Genomic DNA, 24,104 nt, shown 5'->3' on the forward strand with positions numbered 1-24,104 from the left:
CCCTGTATCAATGAATGGATTAGACAAATTAAACGGTAATACAGTTTCGTTTATATCACCTTAATTTTATTATTGCCCTTATATATTCGTTGTTACATGCTGCCAGATAAATAATAATAAAAATCTTGCAATATTGATACAAATATTAAATTGTACTGCTCCGAGAAGAAATGAAATAAATGTTTAAGAAAAACAGATATTAATTTATTTAGGAATAAATAGTTCAGAATGAATTTCCACAGTGGTGATGTCGGTTAGGAAATTAGATCTAGAAAACTTGGAAATAGCGGAATCTTATTGATTCCGTCATGTTCTAAGTTTGTTGTACGGGATTCATGTGTAGTCATGTTGCTACACAAACAAAATCAAAGTTATCTTTAAAAATTACGTTTCTAAAAAAAAAAAAAAACTTACCAATGGATTGTTAAAATATAATGACAATTTTGTGTGCTGGTTATTGACCTTTAATCGATAATTATTCACAAATCGTGAGATGCGGACTGGTGTAATGTAGGTTTCGGAAAAACATTTTCTTTATCGTGCCAACGTTTCGATCTTTATTGAGATCATCTTCAGGGCCTGAGATTTACAAACATTGTTTAAATTTAACAAATACATGTAGGATGTTGAAAAAAGTGAATTTATATTTTATAATTTAAACAATGTAAATCCCAGGCCCAGAAGATGATCTCAACAAAGAGCGAAACGTTGGCACGATAAAGAAAGTGTTTTTATAAAACCTACATCACACCAGACCGCATCTCACGATTTCTGAATCATAATGAAAATTATTTAATAATAAGTAAAAAATGAACCATGTTCATAAAACGTGAGGATATCAGGTGGGACTGTATTTTCTTAAAATATTCACAGCATTGAAAAAATGTTATCATCCGGATGTCCAAAGTAAATGAATATTTCTGCAAATGTAATGCGATATTGAAAGGCGTTACTTTGAAAGAATAATTCAACCCAGGCAACCCTCCCCCACCACCCTTTTAACATATCATGTATGCTTGCCACATAGGCAGAGTGAGAACAAAAAAAAAACCGCTAGGGTTCAATTGTTAGTGGTGCAAATTAAATGACTGAAAATTCACAAACAGGCGTCATGAATTTTTGAAGATCTGTAAGTTGTATTTAATCAGTGAAATATCATATATAAATTAACACACTGATTTCAAAGTGATGAAAATAATTTTAAATTACTCAATTTGAATGGACATGATATAAATTGAATTTTAATTATTCATGAGCCCAAAAGAAAGGAAAACGTCAGAAGGTTTAGTTTCCAAATTTGAACATTTTATAAAATACTTGGATTTGAGGTGCATATTTTCAGAAAAACGACAGTCAAGTACATGCACTCAACTTAATATTCGACCTGTCGAATTACCTGATGAATTATTTCAATTTACAAAATGTGTAAGTCTACTTCCTGTTTATTATTTTCATGTATATTAGTTTTAAAAGACAAGTTAAAACCTGAACTTAACTCAATTCCAAAATTAAATGAGTCGATATTTATCCACTAAATAAAAGGAGAATTATGGGGACCTTGACAATGAGTTGAGCCGGGGCCAAAACTTTACTTTCCAGTTGTTTCGTTGTCCGGAACTAGTTCGACGATCCGTCGAGACGAAAGAGCAGAAGCGAAAGAAAAAACCCCAATAATTTTCTTCCCCCAATGGGTACACGTGTTAAGCCTTGTTGGCAGAAAAGCAGTATAAAAGCGTGGGCATCCATAGAGACGTTGTTTAGTGAACCCCCTCCTTCTATTAGCAAAGTGGTATGAACATGAAAGCGTCTACCTAGCAAGTTATACCTTGCAATACTTAGTGTCTACGGTCAATGGGTTAAAAATTTTTATTTGCTAACTTAAAATTAAAACATTTTTATGTGCAATTTTTTTTTCTCGCCACAATATTCCAAAAATCGATTTCTCGAAATATTTATATACATTCTCTCTTTATAGAATACTCAATGTTCCAATCATTTCATCAATCTTTCTCATCAATCTCGCCTTCTGGTTGCTTGATTCTTTCTAAACTATTTTTTCTCTGTGTTCACCCTCTCTACTTCTCGCCTCTCTCTATTCTCTCCCTATTTATCAAATTATGCCTCTTTCCTGCTCTCTCTCTCTCTCTCTCTCTCTCTCTCTCTCTCTCTCTCTCTCTCTGTTTCTCTCTTTCTATCTCCTCATTCCTTTTTCCTCTCTCACTCATTTACTCTCTATCTTTTTCTTATTGTTCCTCTTTTTTTCTCTCTATCTCTCTCTCTCTCTCTCTGTTTCTCTCTCACTCATTTAATCTCTATGTTTTTCTTATTGTTCCTCTTTTTTTCTCTCTATCTTTCTCTCTCTCTCTCTCTCTCACTCGCTCTTAAAATTAATAACGGGCTCGTTTTAGACCAATGTGAAAGCTCAGCCAACACAGCTTTCTCATGTCACGTACGTGCCTCTTTTGCCACATTCTGTATGACTCCCTCTCTCCTAGGGGCAATTTCTTCATCGTCTTTCTAGCTATTCCATATCTATGTATATACCTCCTTTCTATTTATCTATCTTTCTTTGAAAATCCCCTCTCTCTTTCGCTTTCTTCCTTTTTCCTCTCCCATTGATTTACTCTCTTTCTCATTCTTTCTGTCCGTCTGTCTCACTCTTTCTCTCTCTCGCTCTCTTTTTCTCTCTCTCTCTGTTTCTATCATTCTTTCTCTTTCTTCCTTTTTTCCTCTCTCCCTCATTTACTCTCTCTTTCGCTCTTTCTTTCTTTTTTCTCTTTTGTTCACTTATTTTCTTTTTCCCTCTCTCTCGCACTCTCTCTCTCTCTCTCTCTCTCTCTCTCTCTCTCTCTCTCGCCCAATCTGTCCTTCTTTTCCTATATTGCACTCTCTCTCTTTTTGTCTTTCTTTCTTTTTCTTGTTATCTCTCGTTGTTTATTGCTCTCTTCCTCTTTTATTTCTTGTTCTGTATCACCCTCTCGCTCATTCTTTCTTCTTTTCCCCTCTTTCTCATCCTTTTGCTTTTTCATGTGCCCCTATATAATTTTTTTATACATAACTTTGTCTATTTATCTATATGTTTCGTACCAAACAACTTTAGTTTTTGTTAAATTATTCCGACCTTAATTTCAAAGGTGTTAATTACATAATGGCAATTTTGGTCTTATAACAAACTTACATACACAGAAACATTCCAATTGACAATATTTTCCAGCTAAAAACCAAAAATATTTCTATGGGGATCACAAGTGAACACTGGGCAGCGGGCCTTTTTTCAATTCTTTTCTTTCAATTAACACAGATTCTACTGTAGAAGCGGTTTAAACTCGACAAAACAACGGCCGTAAATCTAGCCAAACGTAAACACTGTCGAACGGGATATATAAATTATCGGGTAAAATGAAGTAAGTTACAGACCGTGGTTTCGAATAACATTTTGGCACTTTTTCATGGCATGTTCCAGGGGGGGGGGGGCTGAGGAGAAGGATTTCCTTCGTCGTGACACTCCCTCTGGCATGACCCAGGCGATCTTTTTCTTTTATAATCAAAGTCCTCAATCAAGTAGAGAAAAATATACGGTTTAGGGATTAAAGGGCGTTTGAGAGAATGAGACATTTTAGGCAATCTCGGTTCATTTGTGCCGGACAGATTAGAATTTTTCACGTGAGGGAAGGATGATGTTTTACTGACTTTTGACTATCACAGCGTAAAAAAAAAAAAAATACAAAACTCTTCCAAGACAAATAAAACCAAATCCACTTTAATTTCTGTTTATTTGGAGAATTCGTAATCTGCTAACCGGCGATGCGTGGCCGGACTGCGAGCGGTCCGTTCTGATGAATTTGATTATTTTGGGGCTCGCCTGTTTTGCTGGTTTTTCTTTTCGAAGGTATTTCGGCATCATGCCACCGGCTCGGCTTAATAAGATCTTTTATTTCTGAGGCGGGTCGAACCCGACCTTTTCTCCTGGGAAATAACAAAAGTCGAAATAACAATTGTTTCACAGGCTTACAAAGATACAAAAGTTTTATTGTGTTAAGGAAACAAAATACAAATTTTGTCATTACATTCGTCAAGAATAGTACAAATTAATTCATTTTTTTCCACTATTAATATATGAAAAAACACATCAAATTCATAAAAGGCATTAACAGTGAGGAATTTTGTTGTGTTAAGTTTAAATTTTTTTCAGGTAACAGTTTGGCTTCATTTGGTAGATTATTAACAATTTTTATAGCCCAATAAATATTTACAATAGTCTTGTACATCTTTTAAGATTCAGCCGCTCCGGAACTATTTTATTCGTGAAGTGATTATGTACAGAATTAAATTTTGTATGAAGTTCCACTTTGTTTCTAACAATACATAACACATTGTAAGATATATAAGCTGGACAAAATCAAAATGTTTAATTTAGTAAATGTTTCTCTGCAACATTCCATACAATATAAATTCAAAATTCCCATAGCTTTACGTTGTTTTTTGAAGATTGGTTTAGCATGATTGGAGTGACCCCAGATCAATAAGGCATAAACGAAATACGATTGGAAACAAGAAAAATAAACATTAATTAAAACCCTTTGAGATACAATAGATTTGAGACTTCTCTGTAAAAATAATCCTTTGCTAAGTTTAGAAGCCACAAATTGACAATGTGCATCCCAAGAGAGACGTGAATCTATAACTACGCCAGTGTTTTATCAGTTGATTGTCGGTTATTACACTATTTATTGAATTAGAAGTTTTCAGAATCATAACCTTTGTCTTCTCTTTGTTTAGCAATAAACCATTCTCAGTGAATCACTTTTCCAATCCAAGTTAGAATTCAGCTCATTATTTTGTTCGATCAGCTCCATCTTACTCGGTCTCTTCAACTGGGAACTGCAATCATCAGCATACGCTGTGTTACGTCAAAACAAATTCGACTGTTACATTTTTATTAATCTTTCAATTAATTAATCTTTATCTTAACCAATACCTTATACAGGGTGAATTGCTACTCGTGCTACAAACTTCTCCAGTAGATTCTTCACCCTAAAATGAACAAAAAAGTTCATATTGTCCATGGTCCGATTCTCAACCATTTCAGAGTAATTTCGCTTTTTATCGATTTTGAAAGATATCACGTCCTGGCGTCGGAAAATCGTGATATCTTTTAATCTAAACATTTCTCTTAAAATCTATAAGCACCGTTGAAATCCCCGTTAATTTTTAGAGAGAATCAAAATCATAATTCCATTGAAATTTTTTAATTTAATTTAATGCCCATTTAGTATGTAATGCTTAAGAAGTTTACAAACAGCTAGAAGGTCAAGGAAGAAAGACCCAAACGTTTTGCCACCTTCATCTTCTTATTGAAAAATTAACGGGGATTTCAACGGTGCTTATAGATTTTAAGAGAAATGTTTAGATTAAAAGATATCACGATTTTCCGACGCCAGGACGTGATATCTTTCAAAATCGATAAAAAGCGAAATTACTCTGAAATGGTTGAGAATCGGACCATGGTCAATATGAACTTTTTTGTTCATTTTAGGGTCAAGAATCTACTGGTGAAGTTTGTAGCACGAGTAGCAAGTCACTCTCAAACATTAGCAATCCTTGAACCACCATTTTTTCTCTTTTTGTCATCAACATCTTGGTCTCACAACCACTAAATAAGAAAATGACGAGTGCGTTGGAAGCGTTATTAAATCAGGTAGTTTTCCTCAAATTTGCTGCCTTCTGAGACTAAAATTAGAAACTCTGGATTACTTTATACACTTTCCGATTTACACAATTTTCCACTCTTTTTGTAGTTCTGGCTGAAATAAAACACAAAAAATTAGCCCAAACATTTTGCCACCGTCATCTTCTTATTGAAAAATTAACGGGAATTTCAACGGTGCTATTAGATTTTCAGAGAAATGTTTAGATTAAAAGATATCACGATTTTCCGACGCCAGGACGTGATATCTTTCAAAATCGATAAAAAGCGAAATTACTCTGAAATGGTTGAGAATCGGACCATGGACAATATGAACTTTTTTGTTCATTTTAGGGTGAAGAATCTACTGGAGAAGTTTGTAGCACGAGTAGCAATTCACCCTGTATAAAGATTAATTAAGTGAAAGATGTTATTTGGTCAATCTGGCCACGAAATCTAACGGAATTATTATTAATATTTATATTTCATATTATATTTGGGTGATTATCAATTTGAAACAATGAAAATTCTAATTACCAAGAGCATTTAAATTTCCATGTTTTTAGTTTAAATTTTTGGGCAGGCATGAAACGCATGGTATTGATTTAATGTTGGACGGTTTGAATTGATTTATTTGTACACATTTTCATTATTGAATCCGAAAATGTCAGAATGAAGCCAAGGGTAAAAGTCCTAGACTAAATTCAGTTCTAAATTTCTGACAAAAGGTAGAAAACGTGCAAGAATTGTGCGTATGCGCGCCAGAGAGTGTGTCAGAGATAAGGACTATTAAATTCAACGCTGCTCCAGCCTCTGGGACGTTCGCCAAGCTTTTAATAGAAAGTATATAAATAATTCTACGAAGGGCACTCGTCTAGCGCGCTTTTCACACTGAAATTGTTATACTTGTGTATTAATACGTTTTTTTTTTCAACATTCCCTTCTATACCATCTTTTACATGTTTTACTTTGCCTGTTTATTAACGCCTTTTACAAATTGAACAAAAATTTTAGAGAGGAGAAATCACATGACTGCTGAAATTCAATCCCATCCAGGAATCTTCGAATACGGCCATAAAACGTCCGGGAAAAGGGATAAAAACAGAAAACCGCCGATTAGAATTGTATATTATCAGAGGACGCCTCAATTCTCAAGAGCTATAATCCAAGTGAAAAAGATTTTTAAAAATTGCCAACGAGGAAAAACGTCGATTGTAATTGGCAAGAGGAGAAACCCTTTCATCGGATACCTTCTATTTTTATGTCACTTGCTAATTATAAGCCTAGGAGGAGGTTCACCTTTTTTCCTCTCAACCTACTTTTTCAATCTGACGTACATCTATCGTGCATCGTAGAAAAATAATGAACCCAGGCGCAACGAGAGAGTATAAAAAAACGTTTCACCCTCAATCAAGATTTATCCAACACAGATTATCTGTATAATTAAACTTTCCCTTCATTTCCCTTATAGGCTCAAGAATAATTAATAATCGTACACAGGGGCGTCGGTGGCCGCAACGGTTTAGGCGTTGACACGGCGCTCATCACTGTAAGGTAAAGGTCCTGGGTTCGAATCCACCAGCCCTGCATTCGAACCCGACATGCTTACGAATGGTTTTTTTTTTTCGAAAACACCAGCACCCCGAGGGTTGATATAACATCTGCTGTTGCGAACCCTCGTAATAAAAAATAACAAATAAAAATAAAATAAACGTACAGTTTTGCTAAAAGAGAAGGAATGATGTTAAGTGAATCTAATGCCTATCCCAAAGGTTTCAGAGCAGTTGATACTGGATAGCAGACCGACACAAGGCGGTATCTCACTAGGGTGTATTCTTGGTCACATCCTATGCACCATTTATATTCATAAATCCCAGCACTTATGCAAATGACACTGCAATTCTGTCGGCCCAATTCAGTTTTCCTATTTTGTACACTGTAATAGACAACTTTATTGAGGGGAAAGTGGTGTACCGGCTAGAATGTATCTTGAGATCTAGAATGCACTGGCATAAAACAACTGGGAAAATGACAATTAAGGAGGTTACAATTATGATATAGAATGTACAGGTGATAGATCTCTCTGATATCAATCATATTAGTTAATACAGTGAATTGATACACTTATTATACTTTTTACATTGCCACAAACAAATCATTATTTTCACAGTTGTTTTTACTGGTGCCGTCTAGATCGACAAGCCGTCTAGATTTCACGATTCAAACTAACCGCCACGCCATGGAAAGAGGTTACTATTGTAATTTAGAATGTACCAGTGATAGATCTAGATCTGATATCAATCACGTTAGCTAATTCAATTAGTATAGTTTTTAGACTGTCACTAATTAACAAATTATATTCTTTCCAAATGTTTTTTTACTGGTGCCTTCTAGATCGACAAGCCGTCTAGATTTCACGATTCAAACTAACCGCCACGCCATGGAAAGAGGTTACTATTGTAATTTAGAATGTACCAGTGATAGATCTAGATCTGATATCAATCACGTTAGCTAATTCAATTAGTATAGTTTTTAGACTGTCACTAATTAACAAATTATATTCTTTCCAAATGTTTTTTTACTGGTGCCTTCTAGATCGACAAGCCGTCTAGATTTCACGATTCATTCTAACCACCACGCCATGGAAAGAGGTTACTATTGTAATTTAGAATGTACCAGTGATAGATCTAGATCTGATATCAATCACGTTAGTTAATTCAATTATTATAGTTTTTAGACTGTCACTAATTAACAAATTATATTTTTTCCGGTTGGTTTTTGCTGGTGCCTTCTAGATCGACATGCTTCCTGATTTCACGACACATTCTACCCTCCACAACATGGAAGGAGGTTACAATTGTGATGCAGAATGTACGAGTGATAGATCTCTATCTGATATCAATCACATTAGCTAATCTCTGAATTAACATTATTATTATAGTTTTTTACACTGTCGCAAACTAACAAATTATAATATTCCTAGTTTTAGTTTATCGGTGCTGTCTAGATCTCGTATCCTAGCACCCTCCATCCTCAAAAAGAGCTTGGGTTATCAACTGGTGACAAAAGTGGAGAACAAGACACAACTCAACAAGAAGGAGCTACCGACTCCCACTCTAGTCAGATACTTTATTGTTGATCCACAGCTATTGTTAAAAGTTTTTATGGTTTAATTCAACCTATATCGTTCCCTGTTTAATCTGCAAGTGTTTAGTCCAGGTTTATTTTGAACAATCGATCCTCCCGTTGAAAAAATTGCACATTTGAAAACGTTTCAAACAGTGACGTCGTAATCTCTTTCAAACTGGATTCCAATTCGATTCGAACCTTAGCAGGAAATGTTTACCGGACGGAAATAGACCAAGTCTGTTCTAGTTTGCATTGGGGGCGGGCTCCCGATTGAGAACGGAGCGATTTCGGTGTAAAAAAAGAAACAAACCAAAAAATTCGAACATTTACACCAAGAATTTTGGGACAATGATCGGATAAGTGGTTTTCTTTTATATTTTCTCTCCTGGATCCTTGCAAAATTGAGATATCTATCGGTGTATTTTATAAATTTATTATACATATATATTCAACCTGGCTGCCAGAAATACGTTAAATAAATTAAAATTGAACTTTTAATGTTTTTTAATCATGCAATGAGTATTATTTGTTGATTCTTTGTCCTAGTCAAAGTTGGCATTTTTTCCACCCTAGTAAAAGGAATCTTGGGGGGGGGGGGCTCAATAAACAAATATGCAGTGCTGAATCTAATTCTAGAACTCTAATTAGAAGAAAAAATCTACCAAACTACTCATTAGAAATGGATGTGATCTTTTTTAATCCTTCTTAATGACTCACATGCTTATGAACAAGGTACTTCAGTGAAAGACTTACCAGTAAAATGAGAGGAGAGAGAGAGAGAGAGAGAGAGAGAGAGAGAGAGAGAGAGAGAGAGAGAGAGNGTGAGTGAGAGAGAGAGAGAGTGAGAAGGAGAGAGAGAGGGAGGGGAGTGAGAGAATGAGAGAGGGACGCATCCAAAGATTCCGAAAATTCTAAAGTCCTAAGCCTGTATCAAGCCTCAAACCGAGACCTTAATAAGCTCTATGTTCCAGAAGTAGCGAAAAGCAATTACAAAAAATTTCATCAATCCCTTTCCACCCATCCCAATTTCTTATTTATTCAGCTCAGTTCCGCTACCATCTCACATAATCTTCCCCGTCTACTGATGAGACGCCGATGTCTACTTAACGCCCTATGTGACGAAGAAAATTGAAAAGTGGTCATATTTATTTTTTCTAAAGGAGGTGATTTCTGCTCACATGTTTTTTCACTTTTTCACGTCCATTTTATTCTTATAGCATTTTTACCGTTGTTCTTTAGATTTTACAGATGTCAAAATCAATTTAAAAAACTTACTTTCCTCACTTTTAGTAATATAAAATCTAAACGCTGTTGACACATGCTGAAAGTAAATTAATTCATATTTACAACGATGGTAATAAAGTTAGATTTAGGATAAAACCCAGATGAGTTGTGAATTTTCTAAGTGGAACACCGGACATCGGGGCTGAAAAAAAAAACACCGGACATCAGAAAGGAAATGAATGACCCGGATGATCTAGCCGAAAAATAAATTTTTATAATTTGATATAAAAATTCGTATTTAAAGGGTTTGAAGGGTGCATAAAACAAATCAGTATTTTTTTACTACTTTACTGAGACCGATTTTTGGTTTTTGCAACATTTTATATAAGTAATCTCATTTAATAGGATTCTCTAGATTATTTTCCTATTCTAGGTCGAAAAACAAATCGACTGACATATAATAATATTGAAAAGAAATTGCTTTAAGATATTTCTTTCTCGGCTCCCAGGGCTCAAAGGCAAGAATGCTAGGACACGTGTCTAATATTTTTCGACCTACTACCACCAGAAAAAGTTTCATTACAACGAAAAAATGTTTGTGGAGTTATCAATAGTATCAACTTGTGTTCATTTATATAAACACATTCTTTATCCTCTTTCTTTGTCAAAGGGAGTGTCCTTTCTTTTAAAAATAGTTTGCTTGACTGCAGGGCTATAAATTTCTTTTGAGGCCGAGGTTTTCATTTTCAGTACAATATAATAGATTGATACGTCTACATTTAATTTATTATTATTTGTATATATTTATTTATTAATTTTCATAACTATATACATAATGATAAAGCATTGTTTTTATGTTTTGTTTTTTCTAGGTCGTGAGAATCGAAGACCCGACAAATATAGCCGGCTGGTTATTTTCATTAAGGGCGCACAACAAAATAAAACTACCCGAGCATGCGCATTACCAGATGTTTATTTTCCTCTAGAATATTTATCTAAATTTATATTTAAAAAATAAAAAGACCCACCCTAGTTCAACTGACAGATTTATAAATGGAGTTTGAAACAATATCCAGGATGGGGCAGGTCCATTTTCCCTAAATGTCGTGGACTTTTTCTCCTCTAGAACGACAATCATTTAAAAATATCTTCAAGCCGAGAATTTGGCACCATTGCTGTACTCTAAACAAAGGCATCTCGAGTTTGACACAATTCCCATCGAAACTATTTTAATTACAGTTTCAACAGATATCTCTCTCTCTCTCTCTCTTACTCTCTCTCTCTTTCGATCTATCTACCGATCTCTCACGCCATCTCCATCTTTCTGTCTCTTTCTCTACATCTCTCTCTCGCTCTTTCTTTCTTTTTCCTCTCTCTCTCATTCTCTCTTTCTCACTCTCTCCCCATCTCTCTTTTCATCCCTCTTTCTTTTTTCCTCTCTCTCTCTCACTCATTTTCCCTCTCTCACTCTCTCACCATCTCTCTTCTTCTCCCTCTTTGTTTCTTTTTTCCTCTCTCTCTCTCATTATCTCTCTTTCTTTTTCCTCTCTCTCTCACTCATTCTTTCACATTCTCTCACTCATTTTCTCTTTCTCACTCTCTCTCCATCTCTCTTCTTCTCCCTCTTTCTTTCTTTTTTCCTCTCTCTCTCATTATCTCTCTTTCTTTTTCCTCTCTCTCTCACTCATTATCTCTCTTTCTTTTTCCTCTCTCTCTCACTCATTCTCTCCCCCTCTCTTACCCATTTTCTCTTTCTGACTCTCTCTCCATCTCTCTTTTTATCCCTCTTTCTTTCTTTTTTCCTCTCTCTCTCTCTCATTATCTCTCTTTCTTTTTCCTCTCTCTCTCTCTCACTCATTCTCTTCCCCTCTCTCACTCATTTTCACTCTCTCATTCTCTCTCCATCTCTCTTTTTATCCCTCTTTCTCTCTTTTTCCTTTCTCTCTCTCACTCATTCTCTTCCCTCTCTCACTCATTTTCTCTCTCTCCATCTCTCTTTTTCTCCCTATTTCTTTATTTTTTCCTCTCTCTCTATTCCTCTCTCTTTCTTTCATTTTTCCTCTCTCCCTATCTCTTTTAAACATTTTCTCTCTCTTTCACTATGACTCTCTAGGAAAAAGGAAATACTGTAAAAAAACCTCTTTTTTTTATAAAAACTTCTGAAGCGTTTAATAAATTATCAAAAGAAATTAAACAACTGAAAAAAATTAATACATTCAAAGTAAACCTCAAAAATAATTACACTCTCTCTCACATCTCATTCTCTTTCAGTCACTCTCTCTCTCTCTCTCTCTCTCTCTCTCTCTCTCTCTCTTTCTTTCTTTTTCCTTTCTTACTCATTCTCTCTTTCTCTCTCTGTTACCAAATTTTGTATATTTTTTAGAGTAAACTAAATTTATGACCCTTTTTCCCTGAGGTTGATATTTTTTCCATAATACTCACCATTTGGGACAACAATTTCATGTACACAGATTTCAAAGAACGTGGCATGGAAACAAAATGTTTAAATATCAAAAGGAAAATGCACCACCAAAATGTCAAGAGTAAGAAGAATTAGGACCTAACACTAAGAGTGGTTAGGTCTTCCGACTCGTACTTGCCACGCAGGCATTTTTGGGTTCGAATCCCCCTGGCATAGCCTTTGAAATTTCATTGTAGAATTATTTCACAGAAGTGCATATTTTTTTACAAAGCAAAAAGTTCAAAAGAAAAGAACACAGAGGACGATGATACCAAATATCACGAGGACAATTTAAAAATAGACCTTGTAAAACTTGCAGGGCTTCGTCTTGGGTCCGCCTATACTCGCTGTTTATTGTCAGGCGTATTCCAACTGCTTTCAATAGTTCAAAAAACTTTTGTCTCAAGCTACTAGAATGATGATCCTCAAATATCGGATCAGCCTAAGATGCCTGTTTAAAAACTTAAGAAACTATTTTTATTTGTTTTTATTATTTATTTTATTATTGTAATTAAATCAAAATGGCGAACCCCGTGGGTTGTGGCTTTTATGAACATTGGCACGTTAGTGTGCTTCTCGCGAACCGAGGTGGGCCTGAATTAAAAACGGGTGTCCCTTTTACGGGGCTGGTGAAACACGAGAAGACGCTACGGACCAATTCTAAATTTGTTCCTCGAACTAACTCGCCCCCAGTGTGTCAACGACCGATGGCCCTTTGCCAACCAAGAGCCGGCTCAATGTTGCCGCTCTCTAGCCGATTATTTCTTACAGAGTTCCCACACTTCCGGAAACCATTTCCGCCCGACCTGGGCGACGAGACGCAGTACCACACAGACACACCTATGGCACAGCAGTCAACACCTTGGGACTTTAGGAGAGAGAGGGGCTCCCTCCTCTGCAGAACCCCCACCATGAAAAACCCGCTGAAAATGGAGTAACTACTACACTCCACACTGTTATTTCATTAATATAATTTTTAAAAAAACGTACCAAAAACAGTATGGTGAGGAATGAAGATACCAGGAAGGGGTTTGGTGTTCCCTAAACAGCCTTGTGACTTGTACTTTTCTAGGAAGATTCTACAGCAACAATCATCTCTCCCAAATAGATCCTCTTGATTACCTTGTCAAAACCAGACAAGAATTCCTATGAAGTGGTACCATCCTCACTTTTCCTTAAACCTGGGGTCATTCCAAATAACAAACAGCTTATCCCTAGTCAAAGCCTCTAAATGCCATCTTGTATTAAGAGCTCAGAGGTTGGATAAGTTTATAGAACAGTAGTTTTTTCAACTCTGCTTAGAGTTATACATATGGAAGTTGGAAATGTCAATGAACTCCACGGTCTTATGTTCCCTAAACAGCCTTGTAACTTGTACTTTTCTAGGATGTTCCTACAGCCACCTGAAACAGTCATATCTCAAAACTGGACTAGGTCTCCAGGAAATGTGATTTGATCCACACATTTCCTTGATCCTGAGAATAAAATCCCAAGGTACTTATCCCAACTTAAAGCCAGCTTGCATTAGTGGCTCAGGGGTTGGATTTGTGTATAGAACAGTCGTTTTTTCAACTCTGGTTAAAGTTTATATATATAGCACATTTATATTTGTTTAAACTAATTTTGAAATTTGCCGCGCACTACCTCGACTCGATTGTTAAGAGGGAGGTTAACCTGTAGAGTAGATAACAAGTTAGGAGTGCATTGTTGAAGTGTTGAAAATCTAATATATAGCTTTAATTGTCGTTTCTTTTGGTTGTTATTGGGTTGTCCGGAAAATAATGCAGGATTTTAAGTTTTCATTAAAAAAAATCTATATAAAATATTCTGTTTACGTTTACAGGATTACTCATTTGTATGAATGTCAACACTTATTAATCCTCTTCCAAATGATATTGTTTGTTTACCTCTGTAGCATTCCGCTACTTGGAAATAATTCAGTCATCCTTATAATGTCAAAGCGAGAATTTCGTACGATTTTCTTTTACGAGTTTAAACTCGGCCGAAGCGGAGCCCAAACGGCTAGAAACATTAACCAAGTCTGGGGCGAGGGTTGTGTTAATGAGTGCACTGTGCAAAGGTGGTTTAAAAAATTTCGGGAGGGAGATTTCAGCCTTGAAGATGAAGAAGGTCGTGGAAGGCCTTCCTCTCTTAATGATGATGTTCTGCGATCAGTGGTGGAAGAAAACCCCAAAACAACTGTTCGAGAACTTGCAGAGCAACTCAAAGTCAGTAAAACGACCGTCGCTGACCACCTCAAGGCGATTGGAAAAGTGAAAAAACTCGAAAATTGGGTTCCACACTCATTAAACGATCGCCAAAAAAATCAGCGCTTTGATGTTTGTGCATCACTTCTTTGTCGAAACAAAAATGACCCATTTCTGGCCAGAATTGTTACATGTGACGAAAAGTGGATTCTCTACGATAACACTAGACGTTCTGGACAGTGGCTCGACAAAGGAGAAGCTCCAATACATTTTCCAAAGCCCCCAACTCATCAAAAAAAGGTAATGGTTACGGTATGGTGGGCTTCATTTGGTTTAATACACTACAGCTTCTTAAATCCTGGCGAAACCATCAATGCTGAATCATACTGTAACCAAATTAATACCATGCATCAGAAATTGGCAGTAATGAAGCCCTCTTTGGTCAATCGGAAAGGGCCCATTTTGTTGCATGACAACGCTCGACCACATGTGTCACGTGTAACGTCACAAAAATTATTGGAGCTTGGCTATGAAACTTTGCCTCACCCACCCAACTCTCCGGACCTCTCGCCTACTGACTACCATTTTTTTAGACACCTGGACCACTACTTACAACACATAATATTCAAAAATCAAACGGAACTGGAAAATGCATTTATTGACTTTATCAATTCTAAAAATTCTGAATTCTACTCAGACGGAATTAATAAGTTACCAACACGTTGGGAGAAATGTATTGAGAGTATGGGAAATTATTTTGATTAAAGAACATTGCTTTAAAGTAACTAGTTTCTTAAAATCCTGCATTATTTTCCGGACAACCCAATATAATTTAATTAATACACTTACTTAAATAAAATGGTTATAGTTTGTCTAGTCCCTCTAACAAATTATAATCTTCTCAGTAGGTTTTCACCAGTGTCTTCTAGATCAAAATGCCATCTAGATTTCACGACTCATTCTAGCCGCAACACCATGGAAGGAGGTTGCAATGGAAATGACGAAGTATTTGTCTCACAAATACTCTGATAGGTTTCGATCTGATATTAATACATTAGTTAATACAGTGAATTAATACAATTATTATTGCTTTATAGACCCCCACTAACTAACCAATTATAATATTCCTAGTTTTTTTTGCCAGCACCTTCAAGATCGACATGCCAACTAGATCACAATTCATTCGAGCCACTTTGCCATGGAAAGAGTTACAATGGTGATGAAGAATGTACCGCTGATACATTTCAATCTGATATCAAACACATTAGTTACTACAGTGAACTGATACAATTATGCCAACATAATCCACCTGTGGCTGATGGCCACACTGCATTGGTCTTTTCCCACCATCATGAAAAGTAAAAGAAGACTTGTGTTTACCAGTGAAATCAGCTAATCTATATTTTATGTACATACCAATAATTAGTGAAAATTTAATATAGTTATTGTGTCTGTTTTGAGTTAATTCATCAATACACACACCTTTAATGTCAATACTAAAAGAACAAATAAAAAAACTTCAATATTTATTTAAATCTTGTTCATTTCAGTGTGTAGGACTCAAAAGACCTGTTGATTCGACCTGAAGATCTAAGAATGTTAAGACATTCTACGCCTAAAAGAAAAACTACTAATATAATTTACTTTAACTAAGGTTTATTTTAATATTTACATTTATTGCAGACATGAAGATATAAATATACATTGAATATATCACAATTATCAAATACAACTGCCAACACTGAGGCAGAAAGATTCGGATTTACCATGTTCGATTGAACTCGAGGTCGGTTTATCAGATATTGTATTGTTCTGGTGTTGTCTCTGCAACCTATGGTAACTATAAGGGTAGTTTGTCTCTTGTGGGTAGTCATTATTTTGCTGACTGTATTGGTAACTGCCACCGTAAATAGCGAGCATTTCACTGTAGCCTTTGTTTGAATCGGTTTTCCTATAGTCAGCCCCGTATGTTGCCATGTTGAACAACGCTTCAGGGTCGCAGACAAATTTATATACATAGCGTTCTCCTAAAAAAAAAAAAAAAGCCTTATAGTGAGGTGTATTATTAAACAAATGTTTGAAAAAATTACCTGCAACCTTTTGCATGATCCCTTTTTCATAATAGTACCGAAGTGATCTGCTCAATTTATCATAGTTCATTGCGGGCCTGTTTTTCTGGACTCCCCATCTTCTTGCAACCTGAATTTATAGTGTATTATATTAATAAATAATAATAAAATAGAAAGAAAAATATTATTCAAAAATATTAAACATGATTTTTTCTATGAACACTAATTCAGGCCAGTGTATCAAGACTCAGAACCTGTAGTTATTCCCTCAAAAAATTCAAAGTGCAGGAACTATATTTCATAAACCAGTTCAGGTTCTTGCTTATACTGATTGTTTATTGCAGATCCAAAACTGAAGTTGGACCTCCTTTTGGAGGTAGCAGAAAGAAGAACTTGGGCTAGCTGTGAACCCCTCAAAAACTAAATATATGGTCTAGTTACCTAAAGGTTAAAAAGAGTTGGCTTCTTTATGGCATTATCACCTTGACCAGTTCTCATTAATCATAACACTTTTTAGTAGGTTGATGAGGGGTTTCCTCACTGAAGATGGCACAATGCCGAAATGCGTTTGAATAACTCAAAAACCCGCACGTGGAGACAGACCCTGTGCCGGTTCAACATGAGTTTTTACCAGGTACCAAAGCTTTGTTAAGGTCTGTGAATATCCTTTAAGACTTGGGTTTTCCTCTCCCAGTAGGAATCTCAGCTTGAATAATCTTTCACAGCAATAAAAAAACATGTTTGGTTGTTTCTACTTCCTGATAATATTTGTACAGGATAGTTTCTGCTGCTCTGAGTATGTATGCTTCTTGAGCAGTATCCAGTCATCACTCATTCCTAACAAGCCCTAGGTTTAATATTTCTATCATTAGTTTCTGTAATGATCCTTTAATGAAGTATTTTGCATTCCCCAGACAAAGCTCCATTGAACTGAGGACTACTTCTTAACACATTGTCTAATGGATCTACATTTTTTGGCATTTGGTATGCCACAAAAGGTAAGAGTCCTGACTGAACTTTCCTAAGCCAATTTATCAGCCATGTTGCCCCTCTGCTCTGTATGCCTTGGTACCCAAAAAAGGTTAATTTTGTTGTTTTATCCCAAACAGCCCTGGTCTTTACTACCGATGAGTCTAAGAACAGGCTGACAAGGTTCTGGGAATGCCTGTCAGTGTCATAATTCTAAAATTATGATTTGACAAAAAATTTCGGATCATAATTCCAAAATTATGGTTTGATGAGAAATTTCATATTAAAACACTTGATAGAACACACTGAGATAAAGAGTACCAGTTATGCCAGCTATATTTGGTATACTGCTCTAAGACCAAGTACAATCAGGAGCTGCTATCAATGGAACTACACTAAGGACTATACTTGGGCAATGTGCTATTGTCTTTTGGGTGGAGGCTGTGGCTGCAGAACACTGTGCCAGTGAGATCAAAAGGTCTATCCAACAAAAAATTAGCCAAATTGGACAGCCAGGCACTAAAGGCAATTGCAATGTCAATAGTAAAGTCCAGAACAGTTTGGGATTGCATCATAACCCTGTCAAACACTGAGAATAACAAAAAAAACCACCCTTGTTTTGGTATCAGGTGGGCCTATCAGTCCTGAAGCCTTGTGTAAATTCATTAAAAGACCACAGAAACTCCAATGAATATAGATCTGTTTGGGGCATGCTTTTTTTCACTTTTCTCAGTGTTTCTACGCATTCTTCTCTTGGTGTGAGAATTACGCTACCAAAGTGGCTATATTGACAGGTTATGTCGACGTATCTGGCCCTCTGTCTTGATAGAGCTGTGGTTTCTTTCTTGGCTTTGCCCATCTTCTTTCCACCTGATAAGAATGACAAAGTTGAGGTTTTATAAACTGTTAATACTTGCCTAAGGGTCCGAGGCTTGGACAATTTTTGAAATAAATAAGAGGAACATGTTCGTCATGACATCACATCAACTTTGGGGTTAGATTCAAAAATTTTTATGCTTTACCTGGGCGTGTGTAGGAGTAGGACTAGGTTATGCTAGTAGAGTTAGGGCCTTTTCTTGACGCTATTTATTTCTTTAAAATGTCAGTACTTCATATTTCACTGTTCAACAGACAAACCTTTCTAGAACTCACCAAACAGAAATAATTTGTTTTGTGAAATTTTTCCCTGTTATTTGCAGAGTGATGAACATATTTTGGTTATTAGTGATCATTTTGGTCTGCCTAGTAGGTTATGGTCTTCTGCCAAGCTTGTTGATTTCTTGCAGTGGGACTGTTTCATAGACTTCAAGGGGGCACCCTTCTCACTGTCTATGTCAAGTTTTTGTAAAGCAATATCTGAGTGACCATGCGCCCTTTTTCTGGTGGTGGGCACGTGTAAATATAAAAATTCCGGCTAAGGAATGTTACTTCTACTAGTGAAAACACTGGATGGCAAGATTCTGTTGGGGCAAGTTGATGCGAATTTCTGCTCTGGTCAGATGGATTGCTTGCTTATGAGGGTAGTGGGCTGTTAGGGACCGACAACCCATATGGTCTGTATTGACATCATAACAAGTACTGGAAGTCACAGCAACAACCTTTGTTTTTATTTTTCTGTACAAATCTTTTGAATTTGTTTATCAATTAAGTCAATTACCTCTTCTGGTTCGACTAGTTTAAATTCAAGTCCTCGGCCAGTCCATACAATGCAGGATGAATTCGTTGGATCGTCAAGTAGTGAAACTAAAAACTGCCACAGCTGAAGAGCACCTCTTCGTTGAGGCACGGGGCTCATAATCACATCTTTTCTTGTCACACCTAAAAATAAATATGAGTTTATTCCAAGTCCAGTTTGTATTGTCAGAATCAGTTTGATAAAAAGACAATAAAATAAAAAGGAGTTCATGGAATAAAATGTAAAAATAAATTGGGAAATATTGTATCAGTATAGATATGCATTATTTACATTATTATAATACATTGCAATGCTCATACCATCGTGCTGATGCTTGTCTCTGCACGAGAAAAGGCTTGTGTAAGAACAGCTCCCTGAAATAAAGCACTAATGTTAGTTAACAACTGAATAATAATCGTAAACGTTTCTCCAGACAATTTATAATGTTCTATTAAAACACTTAATAGAACACACTGAGATAAAGAGTACCAGTTATGTCGACTATATTTGGTATACTGCTCTAAGACCAAGTACAATCAGGAGCTGATATCAATGGAACTACACTAAAGACTATACTTGGGCAATGTGCTATTGTCTTTCTGGTGGAGGCTGTGGTATAGAACACTGTGCCAGTGAGATGGCAACTTTCTTTTTTTTCTCTACCTCAGGGCCTTATCAATTGTGAATAAAATAACTAACATATGGATGAAAAATAATAATTAAAACAAAATAGTCTAGTTACCATTCACCCAACTCCAGAATATTCAAAATTATTGGTAAGGTAGTATTGGTAAGGTTTGATAGCATTAAGTTGAGTTAGGTTATTTAGGTAGGGGTTAGAGCTAGTATTAAGGTTAGCTAGGCTAGGTTAATTTAAGTAGGGTTGGAGACATGATAGATTAAGGAGGACTTAGATTATGTAGAGTTAAATTATATAGCAATAGATTGGGTTAAGTTAGGTAGGGTTAGGTTTAGCGTTATAGTAAAGTTACGAACGAATTTGATTATGTAGGATTAAGTTACGTAGCATTAGATTACGTTACGTTTGGTATGGTTAGGGACGGGATACATTACGTTAGTTAGGGCTAGGGTTAGTATTATGGTTAGGTTTGGTAGGTTTAAGTAGTGTTAGGCTAATAAGATAGGAGTTAGGGCTACTGTAGGGATGGACTAGAGTAAGTTAACTTAGGTATAATTAGATTATAATATAGGTAGAGTTAGGGTTATTATTATTATTATGGTTATGTTTGGTAGGATTAAATTGAGTTAGGTTAAAAGCATAGGGGTTAGTGCTAGTATTAGCATTAGGCTAGGCTAGGTTAGAGTCGGGATATATTAGGTTAGGTAAGTGTTAGGGTTAGTATTGTGGTGAGGTTTGGTAAGATTAAGTTTAGGTAGGGGTTAGGAATAGTATTCGGGTTAGGCTAAGTTATGTAGATAGGAATGGGATAGATTAGATTATGTACGGTTAGAGACTGGTTATCGTAGGAAAAGCTTGGTTAAGCTAGGTAGAGTTAGGGCTGTTAATATTAGGGTTAGGAATGGTTTGGCTAGGTTAAATTACGTAATGTTGGGGATAGGTTAGGTTATGTAGGGTTAGGGAAGGGTTACATTACATATCCATGATTGAATTAATATTTATCCATGAAGTGGAGAAAATATGCAACACACACACACACATCAGTAAAACTATTGCTAAAGTGAATAAAACTTTAGGATTTATTACACATCATACTAAACATTTCCATGATGCAGATAAGCTTAAAATTGTATACACTTCAACTGTACGACCAATATTAGATTATTGTTCATCTTTCAATCCACCAGTATCAGTCACATAGAAGAGGTTCAGAAAAGAATTTTAGGCTTGGTACATTACAGAAAAATTGAGAGTAAAGAGTTGCACTATAGTGCACCGTAGGTAATGTTGGATCTGAAATTGACAACTGTTCTTTATAGAAGGAAATCCTTGGATTGAATATTATATAAATTAATCAATATATGTATTTAGTAGTCATAATTGAAGGTGTTAATTATTTTAATTGATTATACTTTTTGTTTAAGGTTTTGGTTGAGATGTAAAAGTTAGTGCCACAAGCGGGATTCAAACCCACGACCTTTGGCTAGTCGAAGGAATTACATTCCTCAGCTGATTGCTCATTACTGCTTTATCCAAATTAACTTTCTTGTTTTATCATTATGGAAGTCAACAGGAGAACATTTTTTCCATTTAATTTTAAATATATATTTTTTTTAGTTTTAAATTTCTCGAACCAATCTAGTTCCTTCCCTTTGTTGAAACTGTAACACTGTTGTATTTAAATTGAAATTGTAATAATACAACAATACAATGATGTGTGGAATGTAATGTGGTGATATAGGTATGTTATCTATATTGAATTTGATTAATGATATTGCCGTAGCTGCGACTGAGTTTACATGTATCTGTTCTGTAATTGATGCTGTGTTTATTATTTTGCATTGTATAAATTCACTTTTCCACGTCAAAAATGTAATTGTTATATGTAAACAATGTTTGTAAATCCCAGGCCCTGAAGATGATCTCAATAAAGATCGAAACGTTGGCACGATAAAGAAAATGTTTTTCTGAAACCTACATCACACCAGACCGCATCTCACGATTTCTAAATAAACATAGATTTGTTTGTTTGTACGTTCTTTATTCTTTGTATGTGGTCCGTTTAATGTACGTTTTTGTTTTTAAGTGTATGCGTTTTATTGATTATTTTGTTGACCGGGTTTTTTGTTCTATCGGTTATTGTGTGCAATCGCTTTTATTGTTTTTAGTTTATGTTTGTATTTCTCTCTTGTCATTGGTTCAGTTTTGACTCGTAACAGACTATTTGTTATGAATTTTAGTGGTGCCATTTTGTATAGATTGAGGGTGGTTTTGCTGTCGATCGCTATTTTCTTTAGAATTATGGAAGCGGTTGCCAGTTTTAGTGATCATTAGATTAAAGAAATTTAGATAATTTATTGATTTTAGACGTTTGTGTTAACGCACGCTGAATAGTAACGATTATGATTTTAAATACATCCATTCGAATATTTTTTCTATTATAATTTAATCTAAAAACTGGATTGTTATATATTTTCCTTCTGAATCGTTGACGTATTGATATAATTCATGAGTTAAGACGGAATAAACGGGCAGAGATTCAAGACGGATTTAATAAAGCACGAGAGAGAGTAAAGTTGATGTTGTTAGAAAGGTATACAAACATTATAAATAAACGAGAGTGGGATGAAACGAGAGGGTAGCAAGGGCGAGAGACGGGGTGGGTTTAGTTGAATTTTTCTCCTCTGGGATCGCTGAAACAAAGCATTCTGACCTCTCCTAGTTAAAAGCTTTGGATAAATTATTTACACACCCTCGACCCTCGCTCAATTAGGATTACTACTATGCACCGCCCTTAATTAAAAATACAATAACCCCCTCTTTAACAGGGTTAATATAATATAGCGCAACCTTCGACCCTATGCTTCAACATTAATATTAATTGAAATAAGGAAAACCCGGGCATAATTTGTCCTTATTAATTCCTGGCGTTTCATTAATCGTTCGACAATTATTGCCTGCCACGAAGGCCCTTTGCGCGTTGCCTTCGAAAATTTAATCGCGGGGACGAAGAAAAATTTCTATAAGGGACATTCGCCTTCTTAAAAAACCGCAATACTAGAGAAAATGGGAGAAACGTAGTTTTAAAATCTATCAAATTAAAGATTAAAAGAAAATTAGAACATACATCAGCGTTTAGCGACTCATACCGGACAGTAGTAACTGACTGTAATATTGAATAAATAATTTATATGGTAAAAAAGTAAATAAACATTTTTAAAATAAATAATATATATTATTATTTTAAGAAANGGAAGGGGTTGTCTAATCCTGCCCTGAGGAATATCGGGTAATCTGGGGTGAGTGCGTGACGTCTAGATAGTGAAAGTAATTTATTAGCGAGAATGGAGTGGGGTCATCCCCGCCTCGAAGAATATCGAGTACTTTGGGGTGTATATCGAGTGGTGAGAAATCAAATCCATTATAATGTTATTGTATTTGGATAAGAACAAATCAATACATTCCCAAAAATTTTAATTTATTTGCAGAAGTAGTTTTACAATGTGCAATATTATGCTTATGTTGCTTACATACAAAACCTACTTAAAAATGGATCGATTTTATAAGTCATTTATTTACTCTTGTTCACCATTTAATATTTTTAATTCTCTCCAATAATGTTCGTACTGCACGTCAATGTCTGACGCTGTCTCCAAGATATCGGACACGCGGCCACTACAATCGCACGTAGTCTGTCACGTTAATAAATTATATTCACTAATTTCGTGGTCCGCTTGACCAATTAATATATTACAATTAATTAAGGCATTGCCAAATTAAAATGGCAAAAAGGAGGGAAAATTCAAAAGGTGCGGTTGAGATGGGAAGTTGGTGTCCGAGTGGATCGAGGTCACGATAGCTGATTGACTTTTTTATCTCAACTAAAAACCTTAATTAATTATTAATAAATTATGTTGTTACATTATGTAACTGTAGTCTAGTGTATATTCTATAGAAGACGGCCAGAGGTACAAATGAGAGGCTTGCATTTTAGGATGTCGACTTAGTTTTCATACAAAAGAAGAGTCAGTAACAGATCGAGTC

General features: G+C 35.6%; 1 protein-coding gene across 1 annotated transcript in view; it reads right to left on the bottom strand.

Annotated features, from left to right (window-relative positions):
• Nucleotides 1-15,508: 15,508 nt before the first annotated feature.
• LOC106664079 (ETS translocation variant 1-like) overlaps nucleotides 15,509-24,104 on the bottom strand; it is a 44,800-nt gene continuing 36,204 nt past the window's right edge. The window contains exons 6-9 of the mRNA XM_024228972.1: nucleotides 19,741-19,794; nucleotides 19,403-19,563; nucleotides 16,798-16,906; nucleotides 15,509-16,734 (exon numbers count right to left, since the gene is read on the bottom strand). Coding sequence (XP_024084740.1) covers nucleotides 16,430-16,734; nucleotides 16,798-16,906; nucleotides 19,403-19,563; nucleotides 19,741-19,794 — 629 coding nt within the window. The 3' untranslated portion in view covers nucleotides 15,509-16,429. The remainder of the gene's footprint in view (nucleotides 16,735-16,797; nucleotides 16,907-19,402; nucleotides 19,564-19,740; nucleotides 19,795-24,104) is intronic.

Source organism: Cimex lectularius, unplaced genomic scaffold (assembly GCF_000648675.2).
Source record: "Cimex lectularius strain Harlan isolate CLEC.00 unplaced genomic scaffold, Clec_2.1 scaffold128, whole genome shotgun sequence".
Lineage (NCBI taxonomy): Eukaryota > Metazoa > Arthropoda > Insecta > Hemiptera > Cimicidae > Cimex > Cimex lectularius.